This window comes from Ananas comosus, unplaced genomic scaffold (genome assembly GCF_001540865.1).
Source record: "Ananas comosus cultivar F153 unplaced genomic scaffold, ASM154086v1, whole genome shotgun sequence".
NCBI classification, from domain to species: domain Eukaryota; kingdom Viridiplantae; phylum Streptophyta; class Magnoliopsida; order Poales; family Bromeliaceae; genus Ananas; species Ananas comosus.
The window spans coordinates 20,684-46,082 of NW_017893575.1; the positions used below are offsets into that span (position 1 = coordinate 20,684).

At 38.2% G+C, this 25,399-nt stretch overlaps 5 protein-coding genes, 1 non-coding gene and 1 pseudogene across 12 annotated transcripts; 3 read left to right on the forward strand and 4 right to left on the reverse strand.

Annotated features, from left to right (window-relative positions):
- Positions 1-76: 76 nt before the first annotated feature.
- LOC109706355 lies at positions 77-2,565 on the forward strand (annotated as a pseudogene).
- Positions 2,566-3,601: 1,036 nt separating this feature from the next.
- Positions 3,602-6,482, reverse strand: LOC109706358. 2 transcript variants are annotated; one of them, XM_020227150.1, is made up of 2 exons: positions 6,350-6,482; positions 3,602-6,249 (listed from the first exon to the last, which is right to left on the reverse strand). In XM_020227150.1, the coding sequence occupies exon 2, from the start codon at positions 5,806-5,808 to the stop codon at positions 4,054-4,056; it is 1,755 nt and encodes a 584-aa protein (XP_020082739.1). In that variant the 5' UTR covers positions 5,809-6,249; positions 6,350-6,482; the 3' UTR covers positions 3,602-4,053. The 2 variants fall into 2 exon arrangements, with proteins under 2 accessions (XP_020082739.1, XP_020082740.1); XM_020227151.1 differs by having other exon boundaries at positions 3,602-6,241; positions 6,350-6,471.
- Positions 6,483-6,852: 370 nt separating this feature from the next.
- On the reverse strand, positions 6,853-6,934 carry TRNAS-GCU. Its single transcript has one exon. It is a non-coding gene; the product is annotated as a tRNA-Ser (tRNA).
- Positions 6,935-7,281: 347 nt separating this feature from the next.
- Positions 7,282-10,136, reverse strand: LOC109706351. Of its 2 annotated transcripts, XM_020227138.1 has the most exons (4): positions 10,034-10,066; positions 7,942-8,039; positions 7,764-7,864; positions 7,282-7,676 (listed from the first exon to the last, which is right to left on the reverse strand). In XM_020227138.1, exons 3-4 carry the CDS (start codon positions 7,855-7,857, stop codon positions 7,531-7,533), a joined length of 240 nt encoding a protein of 79 aa, XP_020082727.1. In that variant the 5' UTR covers positions 7,858-7,864; positions 7,942-8,039; positions 10,034-10,066; the 3' UTR covers positions 7,282-7,530. The 2 variants fall into 2 exon arrangements, with proteins under 2 accessions (XP_020082727.1, XP_020082726.1); XM_020227137.1 differs by lacking the exon at positions 7,942-8,039 and having other exon boundaries at positions 10,034-10,136.
- Positions 10,137-11,476: 1,340 nt separating this feature from the next.
- Positions 11,477-15,508, forward strand: LOC109706354. Of its 2 annotated transcripts, none has more exons than XM_020227143.1 (9): positions 11,477-11,577; positions 11,711-11,835; positions 12,904-12,972; positions 13,526-13,555; positions 13,653-13,685; positions 14,078-14,148; positions 14,454-14,538; positions 15,028-15,117; positions 15,222-15,508. In XM_020227143.1, the coding sequence occupies exons 2-9, from the start codon at positions 11,737-11,739 to the stop codon at positions 15,264-15,266; spliced, it is 522 nt and encodes a 173-aa protein (XP_020082732.1). In that variant the 5' UTR covers positions 11,477-11,577; positions 11,711-11,736; the 3' UTR covers positions 15,267-15,508. The 2 variants fall into 2 exon arrangements, with proteins under 2 accessions (XP_020082732.1, XP_020082733.1); XM_020227144.1 differs by having other exon boundaries at positions 14,457-14,538.
- Positions 15,509-15,927: 419 nt separating this feature from the next.
- LOC109706356 lies at positions 15,928-19,153 on the forward strand. Its single transcript, XM_020227145.1, has 7 exons — positions 15,928-15,950; positions 16,387-16,495; positions 17,038-17,274; positions 17,961-18,127; positions 18,249-18,330; positions 18,429-18,497; positions 18,782-19,153. The coding sequence occupies exons 1-7, from the start codon at positions 15,928-15,930 to the stop codon at positions 18,950-18,952; spliced, it is 858 nt and encodes a 285-aa protein (XP_020082734.1). The 3' UTR covers positions 18,953-19,153.
- An 811-nt stretch (positions 19,154-19,964) lies between these two features.
- Positions 19,965-24,958, reverse strand: LOC109706357 (60S ribosomal protein L13-1-like). 4 transcript variants are annotated; one of them, XM_020227148.1, is made up of 5 exons: positions 24,779-24,928; positions 24,471-24,692; positions 22,405-22,496; positions 20,638-20,777; positions 19,965-20,191 (listed from the first exon to the last, which is right to left on the reverse strand). In XM_020227148.1, exons 2-5 carry the CDS (start codon positions 24,484-24,486, stop codon positions 20,116-20,118), a joined length of 324 nt encoding a protein of 107 aa, XP_020082737.1. In that variant the 5' UTR covers positions 24,487-24,692; positions 24,779-24,928; the 3' UTR covers positions 19,965-20,115. The 4 variants fall into 4 exon arrangements, 3 of the variants coding, with proteins under 3 accessions (XP_020082737.1, XP_020082735.1, XP_020082736.1); XM_020227146.1 differs by having other exon boundaries at positions 19,965-20,212; XM_020227147.1 differs by having other exon boundaries at positions 19,965-20,212; positions 24,783-24,918.
- Positions 24,959-25,399: the final 441 nt, after the last annotated feature.

Below are 25,399 nucleotides of genomic sequence, written 5' to 3' on the forward strand. Positions count from 1 at the left end.
GAAGGCGCGGCGTCTCCCGCACACATTCCAATTAACAAAATTCTTTGAGTACAAGCGAAAAGAACTAACATCGAGCATGTCGAAAGGTTTCGCCGAATGAAAGGGCAGCGTCAACAATATGAATAATTACGGCATATTTGCTGCGATCGCCACGCTGTCGCCGAGGCTATACACGGTTTCTCGGACATTATAGAAGCATTGACAATCGAAACAGTATAACTGGGTTCGCGTTGGTATTTACTTATTCTGTATGCTTATCATGAGTAAGAGAATAGGTCGAGAGCACTGCGAAGGTTGGTTGCAAGAGCTCCTCTGTCCATCCAAAGCCTTTTACTCGCGATTGAGTTTTTGGCGGGGTTGGATCGATTTCTAGGGCAGAGAGATAATGGGCAGAGTTGAAAGCCAAGAGGAATTAGCGTCTGCAATACTTTTAATTCTATTATATCTGGTATTCGCGACACGGTCGTGTCGAAAAAGGCATCTGAATTTATAAAGAGATGGAAGCAAACGGGTGCAAGCCGAATGCTATAACTTATCGCCACCTGGCGTTGGGTTGCTTAAAAGCCGGGCTTGTCGGGGAAGCAGTTGAAACGATGAATAAGGGGAAAGACGAAGCTGTAGTACTCAAGGTAAGGAGATCTACGCCGTGGTTGGAGACTACTTTTATGTTACTTGAAGCTTTTGCAGAGATCGGCGACGTGGAAACTTCGAAAAAGCTATTTGAGGAGCTGAAGGAGTCGAAGTATTGTAGGTATCCCTTTGTTTTCAATGCCCTCTTAAAGGCTTATGTGAAGGCCAAAGTTTATGAGCCGGAATTGTTGAATAAGATGATTCTGGGAGGGGCGAGGCCTGATGCTGAGACGCACAGCCTTGTGAGACTTGTAGAGCAGTTCAAAGATGATCGAAAAGAACGACGATCGGTAGAGGCGAAGAAGGAACTTAGAGCGAGAAAACAAAGACAGAGCTGAATATAAGGCAAGTCCAGGCTGCTTTTTTTTTTTTTCCGTTTTCTTTAACTGTAATATATTCTAATAAATTCTATCATTCTACAGAGGTTTCAGTAGAAGTTTGGATTTTGTTGCTAGGATTCAGCGAAAATAGTTGGACACAACGCGAGCATTGCATCTTTGCATCAAAAATATGGTGGCATTATCAAAGGTTGGTAATGACATGATAAAATGTGACTCATGGTTTTGTATTGCAGATATTCGTAATACTTGACGCATAACAATTTTGACTCTGGTATATTTGATGTTGACAAGTATAGTGTAGTTAGTCATGCAAATTCTCCTTCCATTCATGAATAGTATTTGGCATATTTGTTTCATAAGAATCCTTGTACTCTCCCCCTTCTCCGACGACCGACAAATACAGCAAAAGGAGTAAATGACGTAATTTGAGTAGTTTTTTCTTCGCTGAATTGTGCAGCACTTAAATTTAACCCAATCATATTCATTATATTTGGCCAACAAAATTGCATTTCGGCATTAATTAATCACCAGCTGTAGGAAGCAAGGTTGCTTTTTCACTCATGGTACTTATTTTTGTCTTTGCTTTTATAACATATTTCATGAGTTATGTATATATACTTTCACTTTCAAATTTAAATGGCAACTAAGATAAATTTGATTCTCTTTGCATATACAAATGGTGTGATTCCATGCTATTTGGGGACATGAATCTGTAATGCTCATAAAAATGTCATTTAATTCTTCATGAATATGTTAGCTTGATGCAAATTTAATGAAGGGTTTGCAGGCGGAGCACGTTGCAGGCGGCCAGAAAGTGCAATGAAAAAATATTTAGTTTGTTTACTGAAGTGACAACCCGTCGCACAAATCGCATGCTTCGGTTGAGCTACGATTTCCTGCAGTACCGCTAGAAAACAAAGAAGAAAGCCTTTGGCGGCCCTCATTCTTCTGAGCGGAGAGGCGACGAGGTGGATCATATCATCTATCGGGTGTTACAGTTATCGCGCGTCGCATATTTACGTATAGCTGAAACTATAGAAGAACCATGCGACGCATTTTCTCGAAATCTGTGTGATTTCTAGAAGTGGGAGAGCTACAAGCAGTACAAAAAAGGGGCTTTCCTGTCACACAAACTCACTATAAGTGGTTTCTTGGCTTCTACCACTCCACCTTCTCCCTCAGAGGGAAGTGTTAATTGTAGGGGTTATTTTTTTCTTTTTTTTTTTTTTCTCTTTTTCTTTTTTTTTTTCTGTTTGCTATTCTAAAGTTGCTTCTCTTTTCTTTCAAATTTTTTATTTGCAATCTATTGCAAAATTTTCTTTCAGCTGCTGTGTCTTCTGCAGTAGCAGTGTGATGAGGGGTCAACAATTTGCATTTCTTTTTTTTTTTTTTAAATTATAAATTTTAGTTTATGGTCTTTTGTATCTGGTTAAGGCAATAGCTGAGTGGATATGAGTGATTTGTTTCACTAAAGAAGGATGTTGGTGTTGGTTTTCTTTTCTTTTCTTTTCTTTTCTTTTCTCTTTTCTTAATCTTTCTTTGGTTATGCCTAATCGGTGATTATATCAGAATGTCAAAGTTAAGAGAGTTTCAATATAATTTCTTTCTGGAGAATATATACTCCATTAGTTTCTAAAATCCACACACCAATGTTTAATAAATAACTCTGTGTTTCAGCATTTTTTATTTTAATTTTTTGGTTAAGATACAAGTTTATCTTAGTGGACCAATCAAATGGCAATAGTTGAAATATCCTTCTAATTTACATAATTATCTAAAAACTCATGTTAAATGTTCATACTCCTCTATAGTAATCTTATATGCAATTTTCATACATAAAACTCACTTTTAGCTCAAAGTTTCAGCTTCATTTCACCTGAAGAAAAATAATTTATTTCTTCTTTTTACTTACTTTTATTAACTGTATTTTTACCCACAAGACAAATGCTGAGTAAAAAAAAAAAGGAGCTCCTACCAATTGCATGAATATAACATAGATGGCTCTCTTAAAATAAATAATACAATAAGATATCAAACCTTTTTTATGGCAAACTAATTGCATCTAACAACTGAGCTTCAATACCACCTTTTTTTCATCACTATATATATATATATATATATATATCACCTCAACAAATTACATGACTATCCCTTGCAAGTAAAAATTTCCATCACCCCTTCAACAACTATTTTACCATCCTCCCAATCCTACAAGCCTTCTTTTAATCCACTCCAGCAAGTATTCCCAAGCAGAAAGCAGATAAACACCCAAACAGCAATAATGCAATAGTTTAGAATCTGCCTGATATATACTTCAAGACATTAAAAAGGTTGAGAGTGGAGAAAAAAGCTGGAAAAAAAATTATAAAAAGCCCTTCGAACACCATGAGACTCGATCGGTGACGTCATAAGTAAAGATTGCGAGATGTAAATATACATTTCAGTGGTGGCAGAAGAAGTCCGCGAAGAACAATGTAATAACAGCAAGGCAGATAGGCTCAGAACTTTACATAGTCTACCTGATATAAAATTGCATGTCACACAAAACAGAGAGACAAATGAGCTCAAAACACTAGTAATATGCACCGACATTTTAATTATAACATAACATGATTCAGTAAACCACTTGAAACACCAAATAGAATCCGCTGTGATATTCCAACCACCAGGATAGATTCTAGAGCCAGTGAAATAATGTGATTACAGAAATCCTACATACCAGTTTCTAAAACCTAACAAGCATCATAGAAAGTACGGCAAAATGCTCGGCAAAGAGCACAATTAAAAGAACTAATCCAGTATACAGTTAAAATCATCAAAGCCAGTAATATTCCTTGCAAAGCATAATTCCATCATATACAAAACCGATAATTACTATCTCTGCTCAAGCAACGGGCATCGGAAAACTTTATTCGTCGAACATGCCTTAAATAGATGAAACAACAAAAGAGGACTAAGACAGCAACATCACTACCACCTTTTAACTGGAGAAGCTTGCAGAACTATACCATGCTAAAATCATCGTCACTTCAAGTTATTATCAACAAATAATCTCTAAATTGTAGAAAGTGCGTGAGAAGTTTTAGTACAGCCTCCTCCTTCTTCGTGTATGAAGTTCCGCATCATCCACATCCAACGGAACGGACGGACTGTTTCCTCCTCTGCTTCTGACAAACCTAGAAGAACCTTCCCCCGTCCGCTCCGTCGAATCGTCAGTAGACGCAACATTTCCCTCTATAAAAGCCATCGTGCTTGAAGTTGAAGGCTGATAAATGTATGGAGATGGAAGCCTTCGAAACATCCCAGTATTATTATTGTTATTATTATTACTATACATAGTAGCAGACGGCAAGATTGCTTCAGCTTGGCCACTACCGCCACCATTAGCATGGCCCGAAGAATTATTTGGGGGACTTACTGAATTGCTCCCCCCTTCTTCCCTTTGTGTTCTCCTTGGCCTGAGCCTTGTTAGTACACTAGGATGCACGGCATCAAACCTTCCCAACACCCTAGGACTCCTACTGCGCCCTTCGAGATGAGCCCCAATCTGCATCTCATCATCTATAATCCTCCTCCACGAGATTGTCGTACTTTCCGCTAACCTTCTTGAGACAGGCCGCTGCAGATGCTGCCTCAAGCTCTCGATCCTATGAGCATGAGGTCGAGGAGGTATTTTTATGCCCGAGCCCCAGCTTTCTTCACATTTCTTCTCCACTCCAGCGTCTGAGCCCCCCCGCCCGTAAATTGGGGTAACGTTCACTTCTAAAACCTCTCCTTTACACACAGGGCATTCTGAATGCTCAGAGTGGGCATGAAGCCATTGGTACAAACACGGCCAACAGAATAAATGGCCGCACGGTGTGACGACAGGTTCCTTTGCTACCTCAAAGCATATATTGCACTCAAAATTCGCACCACATTCACACTCCTCTTCCTTGTTCTTGTCCGTATCCGCCGCTTCCTTGCCTTCAGCGCCCAGCTTACGCTTTTTCAAAGATTCTAGAGTTCTTTGGGACTGTACTATGTCGTGCATCAGCCTCTCGGGACTAGTCAAAGAATGCGCCCCAGACTCAAACCTTTGATCACTATCATGTGGGGGGTCAGATGACGGTCCCACTCTGCGAACTCCCAGCCGATGCCTCACTTCAATCAACCTTTGAAAACGAAGCTGTGGGTATTCCTGGAGCTGTTGTATAGAAGACGCGCGATCCCCCGGGCCCACAAGATCAGTCACGGGGATCAGCAAGATCGGGCCGATTGAGGATGATGCATCATCTAATTGTGGGATTCTCGAGGTAGGAGGGCACGATGGTAAAAACGGCAAGGGAGGGTTACCGCTTGGCGCGATGGGTTCATCAGCCACTCCACCAAGAGGGGTTGTTGGGTCAAAAGGCATCTCCACCACAGTCGGTCGGACACCAACAACTAAAGGAGGAGTAGGCGGCGGCAGAGGCGGCGGCGGTGGCGGGGGCGGAGGAAATGAAGAATCAATTTGCAGAACACTTTCTCGACCGGCATCAAAAGAAGAGCCGTTCGGATCGTGAGAGGACAAATTACTATTATCTTCGAATACAGCGGTGGGATCTGCGGGCAATTGGTCGGGTGCGAACAGGGAATTCGAAGGGGAGTACGGCGCATCCAAAATAGACGGCCGCAAAGCAATTGAATTGCTCGTGGGCTCGCGAGCTTCCTCAGAAAACAAAGATGGCAACATTAAAGAACCTAGGGCGAGATCAGACCCTAGGTCTCGGCTTATCCGCCGGGGCAAAGTAGGATTAGCCAGGTAGAGATTCAGATCAACTATGTTGTTCCCGTTCTCTCCAATCTCATTGGCCATCTCCCTATACGACAACGAGTAAGTAAACCCTACAAAAAAAAATCTCCTCTTTCCCTTCTCTCTAGGTCAAAACATCAAACACCATCCGCCCACTCAACATGAAAACATCTACGGACCAAGAATCCACCAACAAAATTGTATCTTCCGCTTAAGCCCCCAGTTAATTCCCCATCCCCGAGTCGCGGGATCGGGCGCCGGGAGAAAGAGAAAGATCTACCAATTAGGGTTTCACTCACTCGGATCGAAGGCAGCGAAAAACCACAAAATAACACCTACGGATCAAAAAATCCAGCTCGTCTCGTAAATCCAAGAACAAAATCGCATCCTTCGACAGACCCCCCAAAGAATCTCCCATCCGCGATGCACGATCGGGCGCCGGGCGAGAGATCTACCGATTAGGGTTTCGCACGCTCGGATCGCAGAGGAAAAAAACCTAGAAAACTGCGAATTAGGGGTCAAATTGGACCGCGAAAGCGGCGGAGTCGATCGGAGGGGATCAAATTGAGGCGGTAGGGATTGAGATCGGGGCGGAAACTCGTACCTGAATTGGGAGAGATCGTAGGGGTTCCGCGTGAGCCGACGAAGCGAGGGAGAAACCGAGAAAGAGAGAGAGAGAGAGAGAGAGAGAGAGAGAGAACGCCTTAAATAGTTTTCTTTTTCATTTTTGGAGTGTGTAGGCCGAGATCTCGGAGGATGCGTGTACATATATGGATTTGACGGCTATGATCGTTTGTTGCTGTCGATGATGATGCCGATGGACGGCCAGGATCGGCTCGGGCTCACTGAAAAAACATTAAGAAAAAAAAAAAAACACCGTCGCCCGAGAAGATTCGAACTCTCGCGGCTTGTGATCGTTTGTTGTGTTGATGATGATGATGATGGACGGCTCTGATGGGCTCACGATTTCGGAAGATGCGCGTATATATATACATATATGGATTTGACGGGTATGATCGTTGCGTTGCCGTTGATGATGATGATGCTGATAGACGGCCAGGATCGGCTCGGGCTCACCGAAAAAATATTTAAAAAAAAAAAAAAAGCCGTCGCCTGAGAGATTCGAACTCTCGCGGGGAAACCCCATGTACTTAGCAGGCACACGCCTTAACCACTCGGCCAAAGCGACACTTTGATGTTCAAAGTAATCACATAAACTATTATTTAATCTCTATAAATTTGATAATCTCGATGCAACCTAACGTTGCCTTTCACTTGATTGGGGATCCAGAACAGGTTTTTCACACTAAAAGCACACATCTAGTTGATCAGATATTGATCTGGGAAAACATATTTCCAAGTCACATTTCGGATCCTCGAACATCGTATCTTCGATGTTCGGACAAAGCAGTTCACAGAAACGGAAAACATTTCCACTAGAAAAGTAGAAGCTATGAATAACCAGTCCACCTCTCGAGCTACGGAATCACTACTAACATAATCCGCAATTCATTTGGCCACGGAATCACTATACGGTTATCAAAACTCTCAATTTAATTGATTGGAAACAATACAAACCAAAACAAGCGCGAGTTTGAACGGGCGGTTTGAGCCCTTACAAGAACAATTCTTACTGGTTTTGCATAAAATAATAAGTTCCAATTGGTACTTTATTGACGCACAAAAAAAAACCATAGCAAGTGGAATCAATGCAATGTTTTAAACTGCATTGCAAAATCCTACGACGACTGATCAGATAAACAACTTTTGTCGACTTGTACGGTATTAAGATTCCGCGGATTTGACGATGAAGTTTTGGCGGCTGATCGGGTTCATGACAACAGGCGGCCCGGCGGTGCGAGGCCACGCCTGGAACTTCTTATCAGTCGCTTCCCACCATTCCTTCTCAGCGACAGTGTGCGGGGTAGTACCTGGGGGTTTTCAAGAAATTTTATGCCATGCTTGAATTTGCCAGAATAAAGTAGAAGAATTTTCTATTGTATTCAAACTGAACTGACCTCCAAATATCTTTTTGTCGGCAATTAATACATCAGATATGTACGCAATCCCAATGGATGCAGCAAGCGCGCCAATGATATACTTCGCAGCCATTTGCAAACTGAAAATATAAAGAAGTGTTGATATATCTTGAATAATATGAAAAACTTAAAAACTAGAAACTCCTAGTTGTGTTACATTAAGAAGTGCGAGTTGATGGTTTCAAGTTTATAGCCTTTTTCGGTGACACAACGCAACGCGACCCAAATTAACAAATCTTCCCCCAGCTGAGGCACCTGGGTGATTGCCCAAGAAAATTAAAAAGATACCCTTTCTCCAATTGTATTCCAACTATACATTCCAAAATTCGAAATACAAAATATGCTCAAGAGAAAATCTTCATTTGGGTCACATGGTTTATAACCGCCATGAAAATAATGCATAATAAAACAGTCACTGTCTAGTGAATAGGCAAAACGAAAGCAGAGGAAAAGAGGTCTAAGATTGATAGATAACAAAGAAAGGCAGTTCTTCAAAAGCGAATTTAAATTTTCTAAAAAAAAAAAAAAAAACAAACAAACAAACAAGCAATTCATGATTTTACTTTTCCATACATTTGAATTAAGAGTGAAAACAAATAGGATACTGGTAAAGTACCAACTAATCAATATTTGTATCAATTTCTGTTTCCAGATCTACAAAGACACATATTGACATTAAACAATATAATAATCTCTGCCATATTTGAGTAAATGAATATGAATTGCATAGAAGTTATGCCTCTATTCGTTTCCATCCATTTTGACTCAGGATACAAAATATTAGAAAATTCACTAAACAAACAAAGGCACAAATTCAAGCAAAAGAAAAGACAGTAATGTTAATAGCCCTGATCCAAAATTCGTTATTTATTTAAACACACACATTTGAGCCTCTGTTAGAACAACGTATTTGGACATATATAACCATCCGGATGACACTTCTAAATCTAGATCTACATCATATTCAAGAAATTGACACATCTGCATTCACATCTAGCTGAATTTGGATACGGAACCTGAATTTAATAAGACCTATTGCTAATCCTTCTATCCAAATATTTGAGGAAACAGAAAGTACTCTACCAATGATTGTTATATCTAAAGCCAGTAGAGATATAGGCTCGTTTGGATGTCGGAATAAGTTCTCCGGTGATAACATAATCGGTATGAGGATCTTCTTTTGTGATTGAAAGTTATGAGTTTGATTTTTTGCTCCCTGAAAAATCTTAGCATCCATGATCTAGTAGGATAGCAAATTTCACCTATGAGGTAATTTATCTTTTTCCGGATAGCTGACTAGAAGGCCGGACATGGTATGCCATTCTGGGCATTTGATATACAACAAAAATTCTTCAGAAAACCAAATAGAAGTGTTGAACAAGAGGTTCATGCATCCAAACAGTGCCATAAAGTGCAAGCCTTATATGGCAACTATTAAACCTTACATTTCACTAGTATTTGTTGAGTTCTTGAGAGGGGGGATATGAACTAATAATGAGAGGATAACAAGAGTACAATCCCTGCACCATCCATGTATTTCAACTAATCCCCAAACATTTTGTTTAAACACTTTTTTCGTCGAACTTTATCATATACTCCAATCCAAAAGGCACAACCTTTTGCTGAAAATGACATTTTGGGCAAGCCAGCCATTTTGCCGTTTTTTTTTTTTTTCTTGTGGGGAGTCAGGAATGAAATTGCCATATACGACGAAGTTCGAGTTCAGAGATTGAACTGTTTAAGCGAAATTTCAGGAACAAGTCGCAGAATCAGGAAAGCACAGAGATTATCCAATACATTTCGCCCTAGAGAAAAATATTATCTTGGGCATGTAAAACATCAACACGAACCAAACATAACCACTAACCCCAATTTTTAAAGGATTAATATATTAATAACTAGAAAACAAGACGATTTTGCACAGTATTTGTCGTAATCTCACGCAGATCACGAAAATCTCAACTCACGGTAGTTCTATAAACAGGTAAAAACAAACTAACACCGATTGATCCAAATATGGATGAAAAACGAAGCAAAAAAACAAAGTATTAGATCATATCTCACGAACATAAACCAATAATTGTAGGAGCCGCAGAACCCTAACCCTAAACTGATGCAACCCTAAATGATTTTGCAAAAAGAAAAAAAAATTAAAGATTAAATAGAACGATCCATCACGCGATTGGATGCGAGGGAGAAGAATCGGAGGAAAAGAAGGGTTCGATCGAGGAGGAGGATCGATTCGTTACCTCTCTCTCGATCTCGGCGACGCTCCCCGCTGATAATAAATTGGAGAAATGGGGGAGAGGAGTATGAAAAATAAATAAATAATAATAATAACAAAAGGCGATTGCCCGGTATAACGGGTCGGGTCGTACTATCGGATGCGGATCCGATATGAATAGATGGGGGCAATAGCTCAAAAAAAAAAAAGAAAAAAAAAGAGTTGAGGGTTCTTCTTCAATTTTCTCTATTTGTGAGGGGTGTGGAGACATTTTTACCTCTATAATATTTGGGTCAAAAATGTTCATGGGCCGGGTCAAATTTGGGCAGCTGATACATTATATCCGTACCCAAATACTAAAGAGTTGGAAAAAAAAATACACCCTATCCATTTAATTTTTGGAAAAACTTCAAAAACCCCCCCTGTGGTTTCATGCATTCTCACTTTAGTACCCTGTGGTTTAAAACGTATCAATTTGCCCCCCTGTGGTTTCGTTTTTATCTTTTCAGAAGCTTTTTCGTTAATATTTCGTTAAATTATATACAAAAAGCTTCAGATAACCATCTATGTTTATCGAATATTCACTTTAGTATCCTTTAATTTTAATTTTGTCACTGATTTAAGAAAAAAAAAATAATAAAATTGATAACAAAAAGAGAAAAATGAAACCACAGGGGGCCAAATTGATACGTTTTAAACCACAGGGTATGAAAGTGAGAATGCATGAAACCACAGGGGGGGTTTTTGAAGTTTTCCCTTAATTTTTTGATTGGATTCTGTTCGGATACTTAAGTTAATGATATACTCAATAGGTCTATTTAAGCGAGCCTGGATAGTGACTGCCCATATACTACCTGCTTAAGATCGAGTATGGATCAGATAAGGGTCGAGTCTAGATCGGATACGAATACTTATATGCATATATTTTTTATAGGCTTTACTAAATAATATATGGACAAACCACAAATCTCTTGTTATAAAAAACTCACATTCTAATTAGTTGTACCCAGTCTAATAAAATTCGTTCAAACAAAAGATTTAAGCTGTAAACAGTTAGAATTAAAAAGAAGAAAGAGCAAAATAAACAGATAAAAAAAGAGCAAACATAGCGACTAAGATTTTTACTAAGATGAAAATATACAGAGACCCTTCGTATATAAGTCCTATTGAAATTGATCGCTCAACTTTAAATTTTTTCATTTACTATATTTCACGGATCCAGATCGGGTCCGAATTTTGAAACTCTTTTGGACCCTACCGACTAAAATATTGGATTTCGATCCGGACTAAATAGGTACGGACATAAAGTATCTGGATCCATATCCAAAACTTTAATAGATAATTTATTTTATCAGTGTATTATTAATTTTTTATTGAATCCGGTTTGGGTCTGAATAGATACAGATAGAGTCTGGATCAAATACGAAATATCGAGTATTTTGAACGGCTTTAATTTAGGCGCGCTTTTCTTTAATTTAAAATGTATGCGATTTTCCCGAAACCCTAAAATTCGAACAAATCCTCGAAAAACGAACGAAAAGAGAAGAAGAAGAAGAAGAGGCAAAAGAGGTGGCTTTTCTCACTGTTTCTCTACGCATTTTTCCTAAAACTCTTCGATTTCGATCGCCAAAACCCTGGTTATCGAACCCTAGAGCACGATTTTGTCTCTCCTTTTGCGATTAATTTCTTCGATCTGTGGCAGTTTAAGGCTAGATCGAGCCGAAGCAAATGGAATCGGGGTCGCAGGTCGCGAGCTCGAGGTATTCGAACCTCAGGAAGTCGTTTCAGCTCGCGATCCGTTCCTTGCTCACCGCGTTCTCCAAGGAGGTGATTTGTGATAGCTCTTCATCATTTCTCTTGCTTTCCCTCGTAGATCATGCGTAAAACTTGGATTTTGTGCATAAATTGGTTAAATTTGTGGATAATAACCATCATTTAGATCATCATGGAAGTTGGAATGTAAGTGTAAGATAATATTTGTTCTTAGAGCTTATGATATCATGTACTCGTGCAAAACGGAGCAAAGCTAGAATACTTTCAGAAGTAAAATGAGCCATTTACTTCAACCTCATTTCTGACGACGGGGCATGCTAATCGATAATCGACGCCGTTAACAACGATCTAAGCTATTTGAACTTCCTAGGAATCGGATTGGGATTTTACGATATCATTTACTTAGTGAGCAAGTGGTCTTAAATTTAACTTATGTTAATTAGTAAAAGTTGTCAATTTTTAGGCCACTTGAATACTAGGCAAATGATTTCAAAAAATTTTGAAATTCGATTCCTAGAAAGCTCAAAATAGCCTAGATCATATTTAACAGTGTTGATAGTTGATTTGGATGCTCCATCATCGGAAATAAGATGAAAGAAAACAGCCTCGTTCACTTTTAAGAATATTCTTGCTTTGCTCTTCAAAAAGCGTTTTTTTTTTTAAATGGAGAAAAGTACATTTAGCAATCAATTGTCGAGTAGGGAGTCTAAATGCCTTACCCTTTGATCTCGCATTTAAATGGTTCATTAGATAGTGGGTTCAATTTACTACCAGCATATGTGCCTATATTATACCTATAATATTCCCACACAGATGACACCCTGTGAAATTGAAGATTCCCCTTCATTTGGAATTTGCATTACCTTATTATATATTTGAAGTTTTAGATGGTTGCACCCTTAGCAGATTCATGGATCTTGAAGTTATTAATAATTGTTAGTTTCAAAACTTGCAGATTCAACAGTTTTTGAGTTCTGTTACAGTGATCATATTTCTCGGCCTGTTATGTGATGGTCCTGGCATGACACAGAACACACTTTTAGAGTTTATTCTGAAATCTTTCATCTATATGCATTCTTTTTAAAATTTTATGAACATTATTAAAGTGTTTTTAACTTGCAGGATGTCGATAGAGCATTTTCGGGATTTAGCGATGCTGAGAGAGATAGTCTATATCACATGTTTGTTCATGTAAGTTTTCCTAATTTTCTTTTTCTAATGTTTCCCACATAAGTCGTTGTGTACCATAATATTGCTCAAGGTTGGAAATGCTTCCACTTACTGACCTCCAAAACTGAGGATTTAATGTGTAAGCTGGTAGTGAACTGGGCAGAGTACCAAGGTGGGCTAGGAAGTTTCCCGATTTGTAAGCTGCCTAATGTATATAAAGTTGATTCCAAGCTGGTCCTGATTAAAAAGCACTTAGTCGATGCTTTCGGCCGCTTTGATATTTCTTTTAGATTTTGGTCATAAACATGATTACACACACTTATATCTTGCATTCGACTTTTCAATCTGTTTTTGGAACCATAGAAGAAATAATAATTACTAACCAATGAATTTAGATATATGGTAGCTGATGATTTCAAACACCTAGTAATAGACAGGCATGTGTTGTGGATATGTGTTAAGTTCCTAGACTCCTTTGGTTGATACTGTCTAATATAGACCTGTCTTTGTGTGTTTGCTACTAATTACTGTTGCTAAGTCAGTTCTTCTATTCTCTTTTTATATTTTCTTTCAGGTCGTCAAATCTTTGCATACAAATATAGAGGTATGGGGTACTTATTTAACATTCTTTCAGTTGATTACTTATGAAAGTGAAAAAATGTTTGCAGACATATAGATCTAACTTATTTTTCATTTTGCAGGAGGAGTTTGACTCCATCTGTCGAGAAACAGAGGTCATATTTTCGAACAATGAATCAAAGAGCAGTTGCCCAACATGTTTCTGTAGTTTAACATACTGTTTCGTTATTTAGCGTGCACATACATCACTTGTGCTGTTGATTCTTGGAGACTTTCCACAGCTAACACTGCTCTATGTTAATATCTATCTTTCATGTATCATCTGGTGAGAAGTTGATGTAGCCTTTACTGATCATCATGAATTGTACAGTATCATGAGAACGGAGAAACATCATCGTAGAACAGTTTTATATCCGCATTTCTCATGTTCACAATGTTGTTATGTGAAATTTCCTCATCAAATATGGGAATACATTTTATCAGTACATCTTTAAAGCAGAACTGCAAAAGACAAGTACATAACTGTACTAATTTTAATTTATTACAGGTCGAAACCATACTTGACAGAGTGGATCAACTTATTGAAGAGCAAAATCTTGATGTACTATCTGCGGAGAAGTAAGGAAGCTGTATTCTATCTTTTGCAGGACAAGTTATCTTTGATAAATTTGTCCAGCAATCTTGATAACTTGTGTTCTTCAGTTCTTATGAATATTTGATAAAATTGTACTTGGTTTCTGTGCTATAATTTAGACTTTTTTGTTTTTTGTGATTTTCATATGTTACCTTCTTGCTTTTTTGCTCTTTTTTTTGTTAAAAAAAAATTACTGCTTAGGAATCATCTAAAAGTTTGCATATTAAAATATGCTAATTATGCTAATTAGCTCAATATCAGTACTATTGACAACTGGATAACTCACAAGTAGGACTAACATCGGAGATGTCAAAGAGAAGATCTCAAGAGTGAAGAAGGAAGAAATCCATTACCTTGCGAACCTGATAGAAAAGGTACGTTTTATGAAGAATTTTGTTCTTTTAGTCCTCAGAAGATAGAAAATTTCTGGTTAAAGTGATTTCAGTTACATTGATTCCAACCTCCAACTAATAACTGAAGGCAGTTAGATAATAAACAAGGTTAGTATCTCAATCAATGGCAAAAACTAAAACGTGGTCTGCCTACTATCTGCAGATGCTTTTCGAAAGCCATCCTAAATATACTGGAGATATTTTATTGCTCGCCTGTTGCTGTACATGCAAATAAGTATAATCTTTGCTTGCCATAAGAGACATTCGCCTTCAAATACTCTGCAAAAAATGCTTTCTATAGTTATACTACATAGGATCAGATATAGTGAGCTTACTTTGATTCTGCGTCATTGGATCCCGTAGATTTTCTGTGTTTATTTGTTTCATCGCTCGATGGATCACCTAGTTTTGTACTTTGCTCCATGATATCACTTGCTTAGTGTTCGACGACGCTACTTAATCTTTACTCAGGCTGAGGAGAGAAACAACGCGATGAGAGCTCGCATCGAACTCCTGAAGAAGCGGCAGGACTTGTCGGCAACAAAAGACGCCGTCGAGAAGGTGCTCTTACAATATCCGTCTTTTGAGCAGCAAATGTGTCATGTTATCCTGCCCTAAGCTTCTTCTTTTTCCCCTCCTTTTTTCCTTCGAAATGTTTTTTGCAGTTGCGTAGCTGGAACTCCGATTGTGAAATGCATGACTGTAGCTGAAGAGCTGCGGTTGTGCCCTGAACTGACGTTCGTAAGAGCCGATTCGAGCTGTGCTGTGCTTTGATCTCTACTAGCATCTCCTTTGTCTTGATAAGTGGAACAAAGAATAGGTTTTTTTTTTTTTTTTTTTTTTTTTTTGGTTGTTGTTTGTGTATGTGTGTATTTGCGCGCCCGCGCCCGCTATGGTTGCTCTGTTGAAATCTTCACTAAAAGGCCAATATAGTATGCCAGTTTATTTGTGACCCCTTGGTTTTTGTGGGCTCTTCAAAGTGTTGATAACTTGAGATTGGAGATGGGTGAATACTTGTCGCATTCTTTTGGTGGGTCGGAGTAGATTCTGGGAGGATTGATTTTTATTTTATTTTTTATTTCTATTTACCATTCCATTCGGAGCTGATTCCATTCGGAGCTGAGTCGAGACGGAAATCGATTTTTAGCAAATTTTTGGAGAAACTTTTATGAGTATTAAAAAAAAAAAAGAAGAAATCCTAAAAAGAATTAGAAAGTTTTTTTTTTTTTTCTGAGAGAGAAAAGTAGCATATTATTTGTTTTGTTCATTTTTTTTTTTAGTAATAAACTTAGCTGAAAATGTGAAGCAATTAGATTTCGAATCGGAGATCTCGGATATTATTCATCAAATTTTTTACCACTTGCATTAGGGATGGTCGATAAAAGAATTAGGAAGTTAAGGGGATCCTTTCATGCATTTTAACTTGGGATTGTGGCATCCACACACACTCATGCACCCAACCAATACAGGGAAAGAAAACTATGCCAGTAGGAGCAGAGGAGGAATCAGTGGCCAAAGTTGTCCCACAATTCTCTCTCTCTCATCATAAAAAGTGCTAAAAGCCTATCCATATCCTCCTCTTTTTCCCTTTCTTTTTATCTCTTTTTGTTTTTTTATTTTAAAAAAATCATAGCATCTTAATTTCCATCCACACACTCTGACTCCACTCTCTATTATTCTCCCACCCTCTCTCAATACACCCCCATTCCCCCCCCCCCCCCCCCCCCCCCCCCCCCCCCCCCCCCCCCCCCCTCTCCCCCAATACAACTAACCACCACCTATCAACAACCAACCCCCCCACACACTCTCTTCTCTCCACTCATCCGGCAGTTGGCTGCCTTGCTCTTCCTCTGCCTCCACCCTCTCCTCCGCCGCCGCCGCGTCCTCATCTTCGTTCTCCAAACTCAGATCACCACCATCTCCACTTCTTCCTCCTCCGGTGAGTCCGATTTTGAGCTTCCGCTTAAAGCTTTGACCTTGCTTGGCATTGCAGTCGTTTTCGTCTCGCTTGTTATGAACCAAAATTCTGTATGATTGAATGAGCCAGATTATCGTAAATACTATCGTAAGTCTTTCGAAATGTATCGAAATTTGTGATTTCAAGAACTTGGATGGATCAGTGCAGGTACTTCAAGAGTGTGACATGAGTCTTAACACCACATCGATTAAAGACGCAAAATATTTCACCATTATTATTACTGATTAGAAAGGAATCTTCTTCGAAATTCGAAAAAAAAAAATGTTATCTATTATACCTTTTGTTTTTTGTTTTTTTTTCATTGACAAAACAGATTGTAAGCACTCCACCATTCATCCTCTCAATAAATTTGTTGTTTGATAAAAAAAAAAAAGAAAAAAAAAAAACTTGATGATTCCAAACAAGGTTTCTCTTCTACAATCAATAAACTGTTAAAAGCCTAAAACTGATATGCACATAGGTGGTGATATTTCTCTCCTTATCCCCGTAAATTCCGGTCGCAGAGAACTGCTTTTCGCGGGGTGTCACTGGCAGAGAGGAAATGGGTGCTCTCGTCGGTGCAGGGATTGAAGAGGAGGGGGAGTCGTAATGGCTCAGCTGCTGCAGTTGGAACGAGAAGCAGAGGAGGGCTTGAGGTTCGTGCGAGGACGGCGGGGGCATCGAAGAGCATCGAGGTCGAAGTCGACAAGCCCCTCGGCCTCACCTTGGGCCAGAAGCCCGGCGGCGGAGTCGTCATCACAGTGAGTAGTTTACCGCTTCATTATTACACCGTACTACACTGTACTTTAGGAGTGTTTTCATGTGTCAGTTGTCACACCACAGTTAAAACTTCAGATTCTGCATCAATCCCTACATGTCAATCATTTACAGTACTAACAGTAGTCGACTTCAAGTACAGCAATAAATATCATCCGCGCGTAGTTGCTTTTCAAAAATCTTTAATTTTAGTCACTCACACTAATTTTTTTTAAAAAAAAATAAAAGGAAGGGGTTTTGAGCTTTCTATGGCGAATTTTGGTTGAAAAATCTAAAAAAAGGAAACGAATTATACACGAGGGATAGATTTGGAACTCATTTTGGTCACTTTGGCGTTGTTCGTTCTCAATTTCTTTTCTTAGTGCCACTTTGGCGTAGTTTTTGCTTCTGCTTTGAGTTGAGCCACCTTAGTAGAGCATCCTTTAAAATAAGTAAATAAATAAAAAGTTTAGAAATGGTATTTTGAGGGCCAAAAGAAACTTATGCCGCGGTGTTGGGACCAATTCCAATAAAACTCATTAATGCTTTTTCTAACAGCACTGCTCAAGCAAGCAAGCACCTCAGCAATCAACATTTGCGCCCAATAGTCGGTCTAAATTGGCAATTAATCACACAAACCTACCCTAGGATTTACGCAAGACTTATGTCCTTGGGTATCTTATTTCGTCAGGCTGTCGATGCCGGCGGAAATGCAGCAAAAGCAGGGCTTAAGGCCGGGGACCAGGTGCTGTACACAAGCAGTTTCTTCGGCGATGAGCTTTGGCCCGCGGACAAGCTGGGATTCACCAAAACTGCAATTCAAGCGAAACCGGACTCCGTCTACTTCGTAGTCAGCCGGCAAGTTACCCCTCGGGGTCTTTCGACAGTGTTTTACTGCAGCTTTTGATACTGTAGCTTCAGCCACTGGCACATTTGGTTGTTCAGAAACTGTCTGACACTTGTTTCTGTTTTATGGCAGCGGTGCGGAAGTCGATGTAAAGCGGCTGACGAAAAGGCCAGCTCCTCCTCGGTTCGGCCGGACCCTGACAGAAGCTCAGAAGGCGAGATCGCGACGAATTTACAAATTACATGCGAACAAATACGCATTCCTTTTTTTCTTGTTTCATCTTGTGACTTCGTTTCTGCCGCATTCTTTCAGGCCAGAGCCACTCACATCTGCCTCGACTGCGGATATATTTACACCCTGCAGAAACCGTTCGACGAACAGGTGATAAGATATTCAGATATCTTCCTCTCTCTCAAAATGCTCGAGCATTTCGCGATAAACAATTATATGATTATGCTCATGTTTCTTTCTGAGTTTTCTCTGAGTTACACCAGCTAAGTTAAACAAATGTTCAGGAAATACCTGGTAACAATAATTCCTTCTATTGATAGAATCTGGTAACAAATGAGAACTTAGATGTGTTAATTTTACATGTCGCAAGCGAGTTTTTGTTTCTTTTCATATGTTATCGATGTGTTAAGATTGTAACACTGTAAATTCTGCAGCCTGATGCCTATGTCTGCCCGCAATGTAATGCGCCGAAGAAGCGGTTCGCACGATATGACGTGAAATCCGGAAAGCCCGTCGGAAGCGGGCTGCCGCCCATCGGGGTGATTGTCGGTCTCGTGGTCGGAGTCGCGGGAGTTGGGGCTCTTCTTGTGTATGGACTTCAATAGGCTTATTGTCTCATCTCTTCAAAATTTTCAAATGTAAAGAGCACTCATTTTTTTTAAAAAAACACAGCATTATGGATGAATTATTTGTTTCTCCTTGTTTTTATTTACAATCTAAAATGGTGTGCATAGAATTGTAGCAAATTGTATCTTGTTTGAATGTTACTTTGTGTGTACTAGAAATAGTAAGTTAATTTCTCTTTATCTTGTAGGTAATAAAACCATGGTTGTATGTAGGGGGAGGCTTGCTACTCTTTTCTTACCATGGTAAATGATGTAAATATGGTGAGAGCACACCAACTTTTTCTTTTTAATTATTTTTCTCCTTTTTAATTATTTTACTCTAAACCTTAAAACCTTGAACTACAACCCCAGTTAGATTAAACTGTTTGTTTTCAATAGTCCAAACAATGATTAGTGTGCCGTGTGGCCAGTTGAAATATATAATAAGGTTTGAATTTTACAGGATTTAGGTCAATTTGAATAGGTAGATTTGCCCATCAAATACCACCTGAAAGAGTTGCAGCGTATCACACGAGAGGCCGAAGAAAATAAATCAATTAAATGCAGATATTCATTGAAGTTCTAAAAAGATAAAGTGATGCTAACAGGTTCAATTTTAATCGAAGCAGATCAGATTCATTGCATCCAACCAAATTCGCTCAATATCAAAACCAGCTCTGTTCATAGCATCATACGAAAAAGATGTGCAGTTTAGATTTAAAATGGACATGCACTTTGATCTACTATTGAGCTTTGTCGCGAAATGTTTTGAACGAGAGTAAGGTCTATGCTCATATATATCAATGTCTTGCTGAGAAAGAGGAAATCTACGACGGAGCTGAGATATCTAGCCTATCAATCCGAGAATTGGCTCAGGTGTCTTACAAAAATAAACAGATTCTGAAAATGCATAAAAAATGGCATTGAATGATAAGCAGCTGAAGACTCAGCCAGAAACACAAAAGATAACAGTAAGCCTCTCTATTTCTGACACTAAAAATCAGATTCAAGACTAGTTTTGTGGCGATTTGCGAGGATCCGAAGTTATAATTCTTATCAACTTTCTCAGCCTCCGCAGCCTTCTTCAGCTGGGCCTGGCGCTGGTTCATCTTCTCGACGTGAAGCTTGGCGTAGGTCTTGAAAGATTTCAACTCGTCGGACCTTCACGACCTCGGCCGACGGCTTCTCGCGCAAAATCGGCATATACCGGCCTTGCACCTGCGTGGCTGCGGCCAGTTCCTGGGGAGCAAAAACAACAGCCTGAGAAAAGCAATTTCATTTATAAGTTTTTTTTTTTTTTGAATGTAAAAAATGCAAAGGGGCTTTAAAAAATCGTCTATTTACAATCATATATATACATACCCATCTGAAAAATTTGAATTAACTAACATTCGCCCCTGGCAAGTTGAAATTGCAGTTTCTTACAAAGATGCCCTAGTCCCAAGGGATAATCCAATCCATGAAGTTAGTTTTGTATCAGAAAAAAGATTTATTAGGTTCTTTTTTTTTATAATTATAGGTATGTATGTATATGTCATGTGTGTAATGAAGATTTTCAAGGCCCATTATATAGAATTCAGATTAAATATATAAGTACATATATAATGTTGAAGCGCAATATATGTATATATCTTTAAAAAAAAGAAGCATTTATGGGCTTGGTTGCCTTGAACTTGCGACCGCACCTTGGGAAGATGACAAGCTTGGTTTTGTACATCTTCAGCATCTGAACATTAGCCTGGAGGCCCTCGAGAGAGTGGTTCTTTCGGCGGTGGTCTACTGCATTGCTGATTGTTGGGGCAAGCTTCTTCAGGATCCCTGCCGCCTAAAAATTATGCAGAACAGAAAAAAAAAAAAAAAGAAAAAAAAAGAGCTACTATTAAATTAGCACAGAAAAAAAAAAGCAAACATCTGCAAAATTGAGGAGACAAATGTCGGATTTCTCAAAGAATCTTCTATATATCGAATGAAATTTGGTCTGAAGCTCTGAATGCCACAATTTATTATCAAAATATTTTACATCCACAGCATGGGGCGGCGGCTTCACTAGTAATACACAAGAAGACGGAAAATCAATATCATGAACAATTGAAAAATGATTCAGTAATGTGAGATGGAATCAGTAGACAAATGGAATTCAACCCATTCACCTGTGGATCCATCCCTACGGTTGTCTGGCCGCTGCTGTCAAAGACAGCTTTTCCTTTCTGCACCAACGATAAAAGTCACACCACCATAACAAGCAGGTGAAACTTTCGTTATTGGAAGGTGCAATATTTTCCTAGACGTCATACTTACAGATAATAAAGTAATTAACACGATTAGGAAGAAAAACAGAGGGGTTTCACTGTGCTTGAGACATCCTAATTGATATTCTTAGATCACAATGTAAACCATATCGTGCGATGCAGAATTCTAACTTCAATACATGCTCTTGAGTTTAATAATTAAAGATAAAAACTAATCTTGATGTCCTCTAGTTGATACATCAAGTCATCCCAAATAATTAAAAGTACTAGTATGATGTAGCCAGTAGTTCGAAAGCTTATGCCCATGCTAACCACACAATGATGTGGAGATGAAAAGAAGTCAAAGTACAAACTATACATCATGCAAACTAGAGAATAGAAAGACCTGTGACAGTTCTATGGGAAGAAACACTATCCAAAACTGAAGATTACAAAACATGTTGTTAATATTCAAGCAATTGATCGTAGTAAAATTCTAACAGCTGCGAACATGCCTACGACTTGCCGTTTGTAGCATAAATGTGAGATGGAATCAGTAGACAAAAGACATTTTAAATCATTGATCTGTGGATCCATTTCTACGGTTGTCTGGCCGCTGCTGAAAAATAGCTTTTCCTTTGTGCACCAATGCTTAAAAGTCCCACCACTAAAATGAGACTAGACTTTGCTTATTTGCAGGTTCAAGGCAGGTCGAATGCATTGTGTCCATACATCTAACAATATCACACGGTCTATCACAAAAAACTTTAGAAATGACAACTTGTTAGACAGTCAACCAAAAAAAGGAAACAAAGTTAAAAAAGCAAGAAAAAAGAGTAAACTATCGTAATCTAAAGATCAAATTTACAAGGGAATCACATCTTCCAGAAAATAAAGCTAAGTGTTCAGTCGCTATTAAACAAATCAGAGATTAACTGCCTATTTTAGCTGCTTCAGTTAATTCTACATTCAAGTCATTTCCTTCACTTGTGTTAAAGATGAAAACTATGGACATATTTGACAGAATTCCTACACTATAAAAAGAAAAAAAAAAAAACCCTGCTTAAACACGAGGTAAGAAAAGACGCAATGCATACATAAAAAGAAGCAAGTGTACAAACTGCAATCGTCGAAATTATTTCATTGCATATCAAAAAATAATAAAAATACCTTCAAGTTGTATACAAGTAAAGGACCTATACAAAGAAGAGACAAGCATATTACCAATCCATCGTCTTGCTTTGCGCTCTGGCTGCCAATGCTTCCTAAAGTGCCTGTTCGGCATGTCGTTGTTGTGCTTAACCATTGTTCAGCACCTAAACAAAAGACCATTGCACCAATCAAGATAACATTTGACGAGAAGCACACGCCCGTTTTAAATGTAGCCACCATGAAAGTTCTACAAGCCAAGACAAAAAGAAGAAAAAAATGTACTGCACTAAGACTACGTTGTAGTGCTTTTATGTTAACACCGAACAATAAAAATAACTTTTTCGTAGAATCCGACACTTAACAAAGCCATTTTCCCATCACAAAGAGAGAGCACAGTTTACACTCCCCTTGCATCAGCACATTATCAATCCGTAGGCCATAAAATTTTCAGCACACTTGAGCAATCTTACTCGTGCAAACAGAAAAATGAATCACAAAACAACGAAATGGCCCCTTTTGAGACGACTACTGAAATTTTAAAAGTTTTGTTTTTTGCTATTAATTTGCCTGACTATAGCCACTTGAGTACAATGTAATTAAGTGAAACACATTAATTGATATAAAATTTTTTAAATCTAGTAAACTTAAAAAATTTTAAATTATATAAAATTTACTAAATTTTAAAGTTATATAATTTTTTAGAAATTACTTTAATAATTTTCGTCCTAATTTTTTCACCTATGTCTTTATAAAATAATTTGATTGCTAACAAGTTCTTATAAAAATTTATGTCACACATATACCAATTTACATTATTTTTATTTAAATTAATTTAATTATATAATTACTTTTTAAATTGTTTTAACAAATAATCAGACATAAAATAATATACAAATATACAAATATTAAATTATAATTTATTATGAAAATACACAAGAAGATGGAAAATCAATATCATGGAATTAACGTGACAATTAATAACCTCAGGCCTAAGAAAGACAATTGAAAAATGATTCAGTAATGTGAGATGGAATCAGTAGACAAATGGAATTCGAACCCATTCACCTGTGGATCCATCCCTACGGTTGTCTGGCCGCTGCTGTCAAAGACAGCTTTTTTTTTTTTGCACCAACGATAAAAATCACACCACCATAATAAGCAGGTGAATTTTTTTTATTTATTGGAAGGTGCAATAATTTCTAAGAAACCACACTTATAGATGATAAAGTAATTAAAACAATTAGGAAGAAAATCAAAGGGGTTTTATTTTACTTGGGACTTCCTAATGGACATTCTTAGATTACAATCTAAACCACATCATGTAATGCAGAATTATAACTTCAATACACACTTCAAAATAAAAACTAATCTTGATGTCCTAAAGCTGATACATCAAGTCATTCCAAATAACTAAAAATATTAGTATGATTTAGCCAATAGTTCAAAAGCCTATGCCCATACCAACTATAAAATGATGTGAAGATGAAACGAAGAAGTCAACGTATAAACTAAACATCATGCAAGCTAGAGAATAGAAAGGCCTGTGACAGTTCTACTAGAAGCAACACTATCCAAAACTGAAGATTACACAACATGTTGTTTATATTGAAGCACTTGATCGTAGTAAAATTCTAACATCTGCGAACATGCCTACAACTTGCCGTTCGTAGCATAAATGTGAGATGGAATCAGTAGACAAATGACACTTTGAATCATTGATCTGTGGATCCATTTCTACGGTTGTCTAGCCGCTGCTGAAAAACAGCTTTTCCTTTGCGCACCAATGCTTAAAAGCCGCACCACTAAAATGAGGAGATGAGACTTCGCTTATTTGCAGGTGCAAGGCAGGTCGAACGCATTGTGTTCATGCATCTAACACTATCACACGGTCTATCATAGAAAGTTTTAAAAATGACAACTTGTTGGACAGAGCCAAAAGAAGGGGAAAAAATATAGTAAAGTATCATAATCTAAAGATCAAATTTACAAGGGAATCACATATTCGTGAATCGTCGTAGATAGGTATTAGGGCACCCCAGATTGAAAACATCATGAGCATAACAACATAAATTGGTCAGCATAGACTATGCATAAGCAAAAGGACAAAGAAAATTATGACTTTTCTATTCAGAACATACGAATTTGATTAATCATTCCCAGTTTCTCATCTTCTTCCCCTCTTTTCCCTTTCTCCTCTCTCCTCTCCCCCTCTACTCATCTCCACTAATCCTCTCTATATATTCTCCTTCTTTCGCTCCAAACTTACCTCAATTCCCCCAAATCTCTCTTTGAGACACTGATCCAAGCCACCATCGTCCTCATCGCCGACCAAACCCCAGATCGGAGATCATCATCGGCCGCTGCGATTTGTCCGGGACAATGCAAATACCAATTAGATCAACAGGAACGTAGAAGAAGTGGGAGATGGATTGGGTTTAGGGTTTACCTACGGAGGCTCCCGCGTCCGTTTCTTCCTCTCGCTCATCATCGGCGCCGCCATTGTTGGGGATTACGCAGTGGAGAGAGAGAGAGTGTGTGTGTGTGTGTTTAATAGAGAGGGTGCGGGATTCGTTAGGGTTTTGGAAAAGAGCGTGTGTTTTATAGAGGGGCAGTTCGGTCATTTCACTCTAGTAGGCTCGAAATATATTAATATAAGGGGGAAAAAATATTAAATATTAGTTAATACAACAAAAAATATCAAAATAAAATTACAGAATATTTTAAATATAAAAATTTTGAATCAAAATATAGCAAAGTAAAATTACGCTAAAGCCCGCATAGGAGGAGACGAAAATTTACGGCAAAAGACAAAAAAAAAAAAAAAAATCTCACCATTGTTGAATTATTATTACAAGTAATAAGTTTTCTAAACATTTAATGATGTTTTATTATAATCTTCTCAAAACATTAATCTGACTAATTCAATTATCAGACACGAACATCATCTGTGAATCCAAATCACGGTCTCAAATTTACTAAGAGAAATTTGAAATCAGAATCCAAATTCAAAACCGATTCACGACCATACAAATTATTTTTCTAAACATCTAATATCAAATTTTTAATA

Bases quoted from the DNA above. Each gene is read 5' to 3' on its own strand.
- LOC109706354 (XM_020227143.1), top strand. From the start codon at position 11,737: ATGGAATCGGGGTCGCAGGTCGCGAGCTCGAGGTATTCGAACCTCAGG. The intron at 13,556-13,652 runs GTATGGGGTACT...TTCATTTTGCAG, and splicing joins CTTTGCATACAAATATAGAG to GAGGAGTTTGACTCCATCTG. The intron at 13,686-14,077 runs GTCATATTTTCG...AATTTATTACAG, and splicing joins CCATCTGTCGAGAAACAGAG to GTCGAAACCATACTTGACAG.
- LOC109706356 (XM_020227145.1), top strand. From the start codon at position 15,928: ATGGTCGATAAAAGAATTAGGAA. The intron at 17,275-17,960 runs GTGAGTAGTTTA...TTATTTCGTCAG, and splicing joins GCGGCGGAGTCGTCATCACA to GCTGTCGATGCCGGCGGAAA. The intron at 18,331-18,428 runs GCGAGATCGCGA...GCATTCTTTCAG, and splicing joins CCCTGACAGAAGCTCAGAAG to GCCAGAGCCACTCACATCTG.
- LOC109706357 (XM_020227146.1), bottom strand. The intron at 20,778-22,404 runs GTAATATGCTTG...CATAATTTTTAG, and splicing joins CAAAGCAAGACGATGGATTG to GCGGCAGGGATCCTGAAGAA. The intron at 20,213-20,637 runs GTGCGGTCGCAA...TGCTTTTCTCAG, and splicing joins AAGCTTGTCATCTTCCCAAG to GCTGTTGTTTTTGCTCCCCA.
- LOC109706351 (XM_020227137.1), bottom strand. From the start codon at position 7,857: ATGGCTGCGAAGTATATCATTGGCGCGCTTGCTGCATCCATTGGGATT. The intron at 7,677-7,763 runs GTCAGTTCAGTT...GAAAACCCCCAG, and splicing joins CGACAAAAAGATATTTGGAG to GTACTACCCCGCACACTGTC.
- LOC109706358 (XM_020227150.1), bottom strand. From the start codon at position 5,808: ATGGCCAATGAGATTGGAGAGAACGGGAACAACATAGTTGATCTGAAT.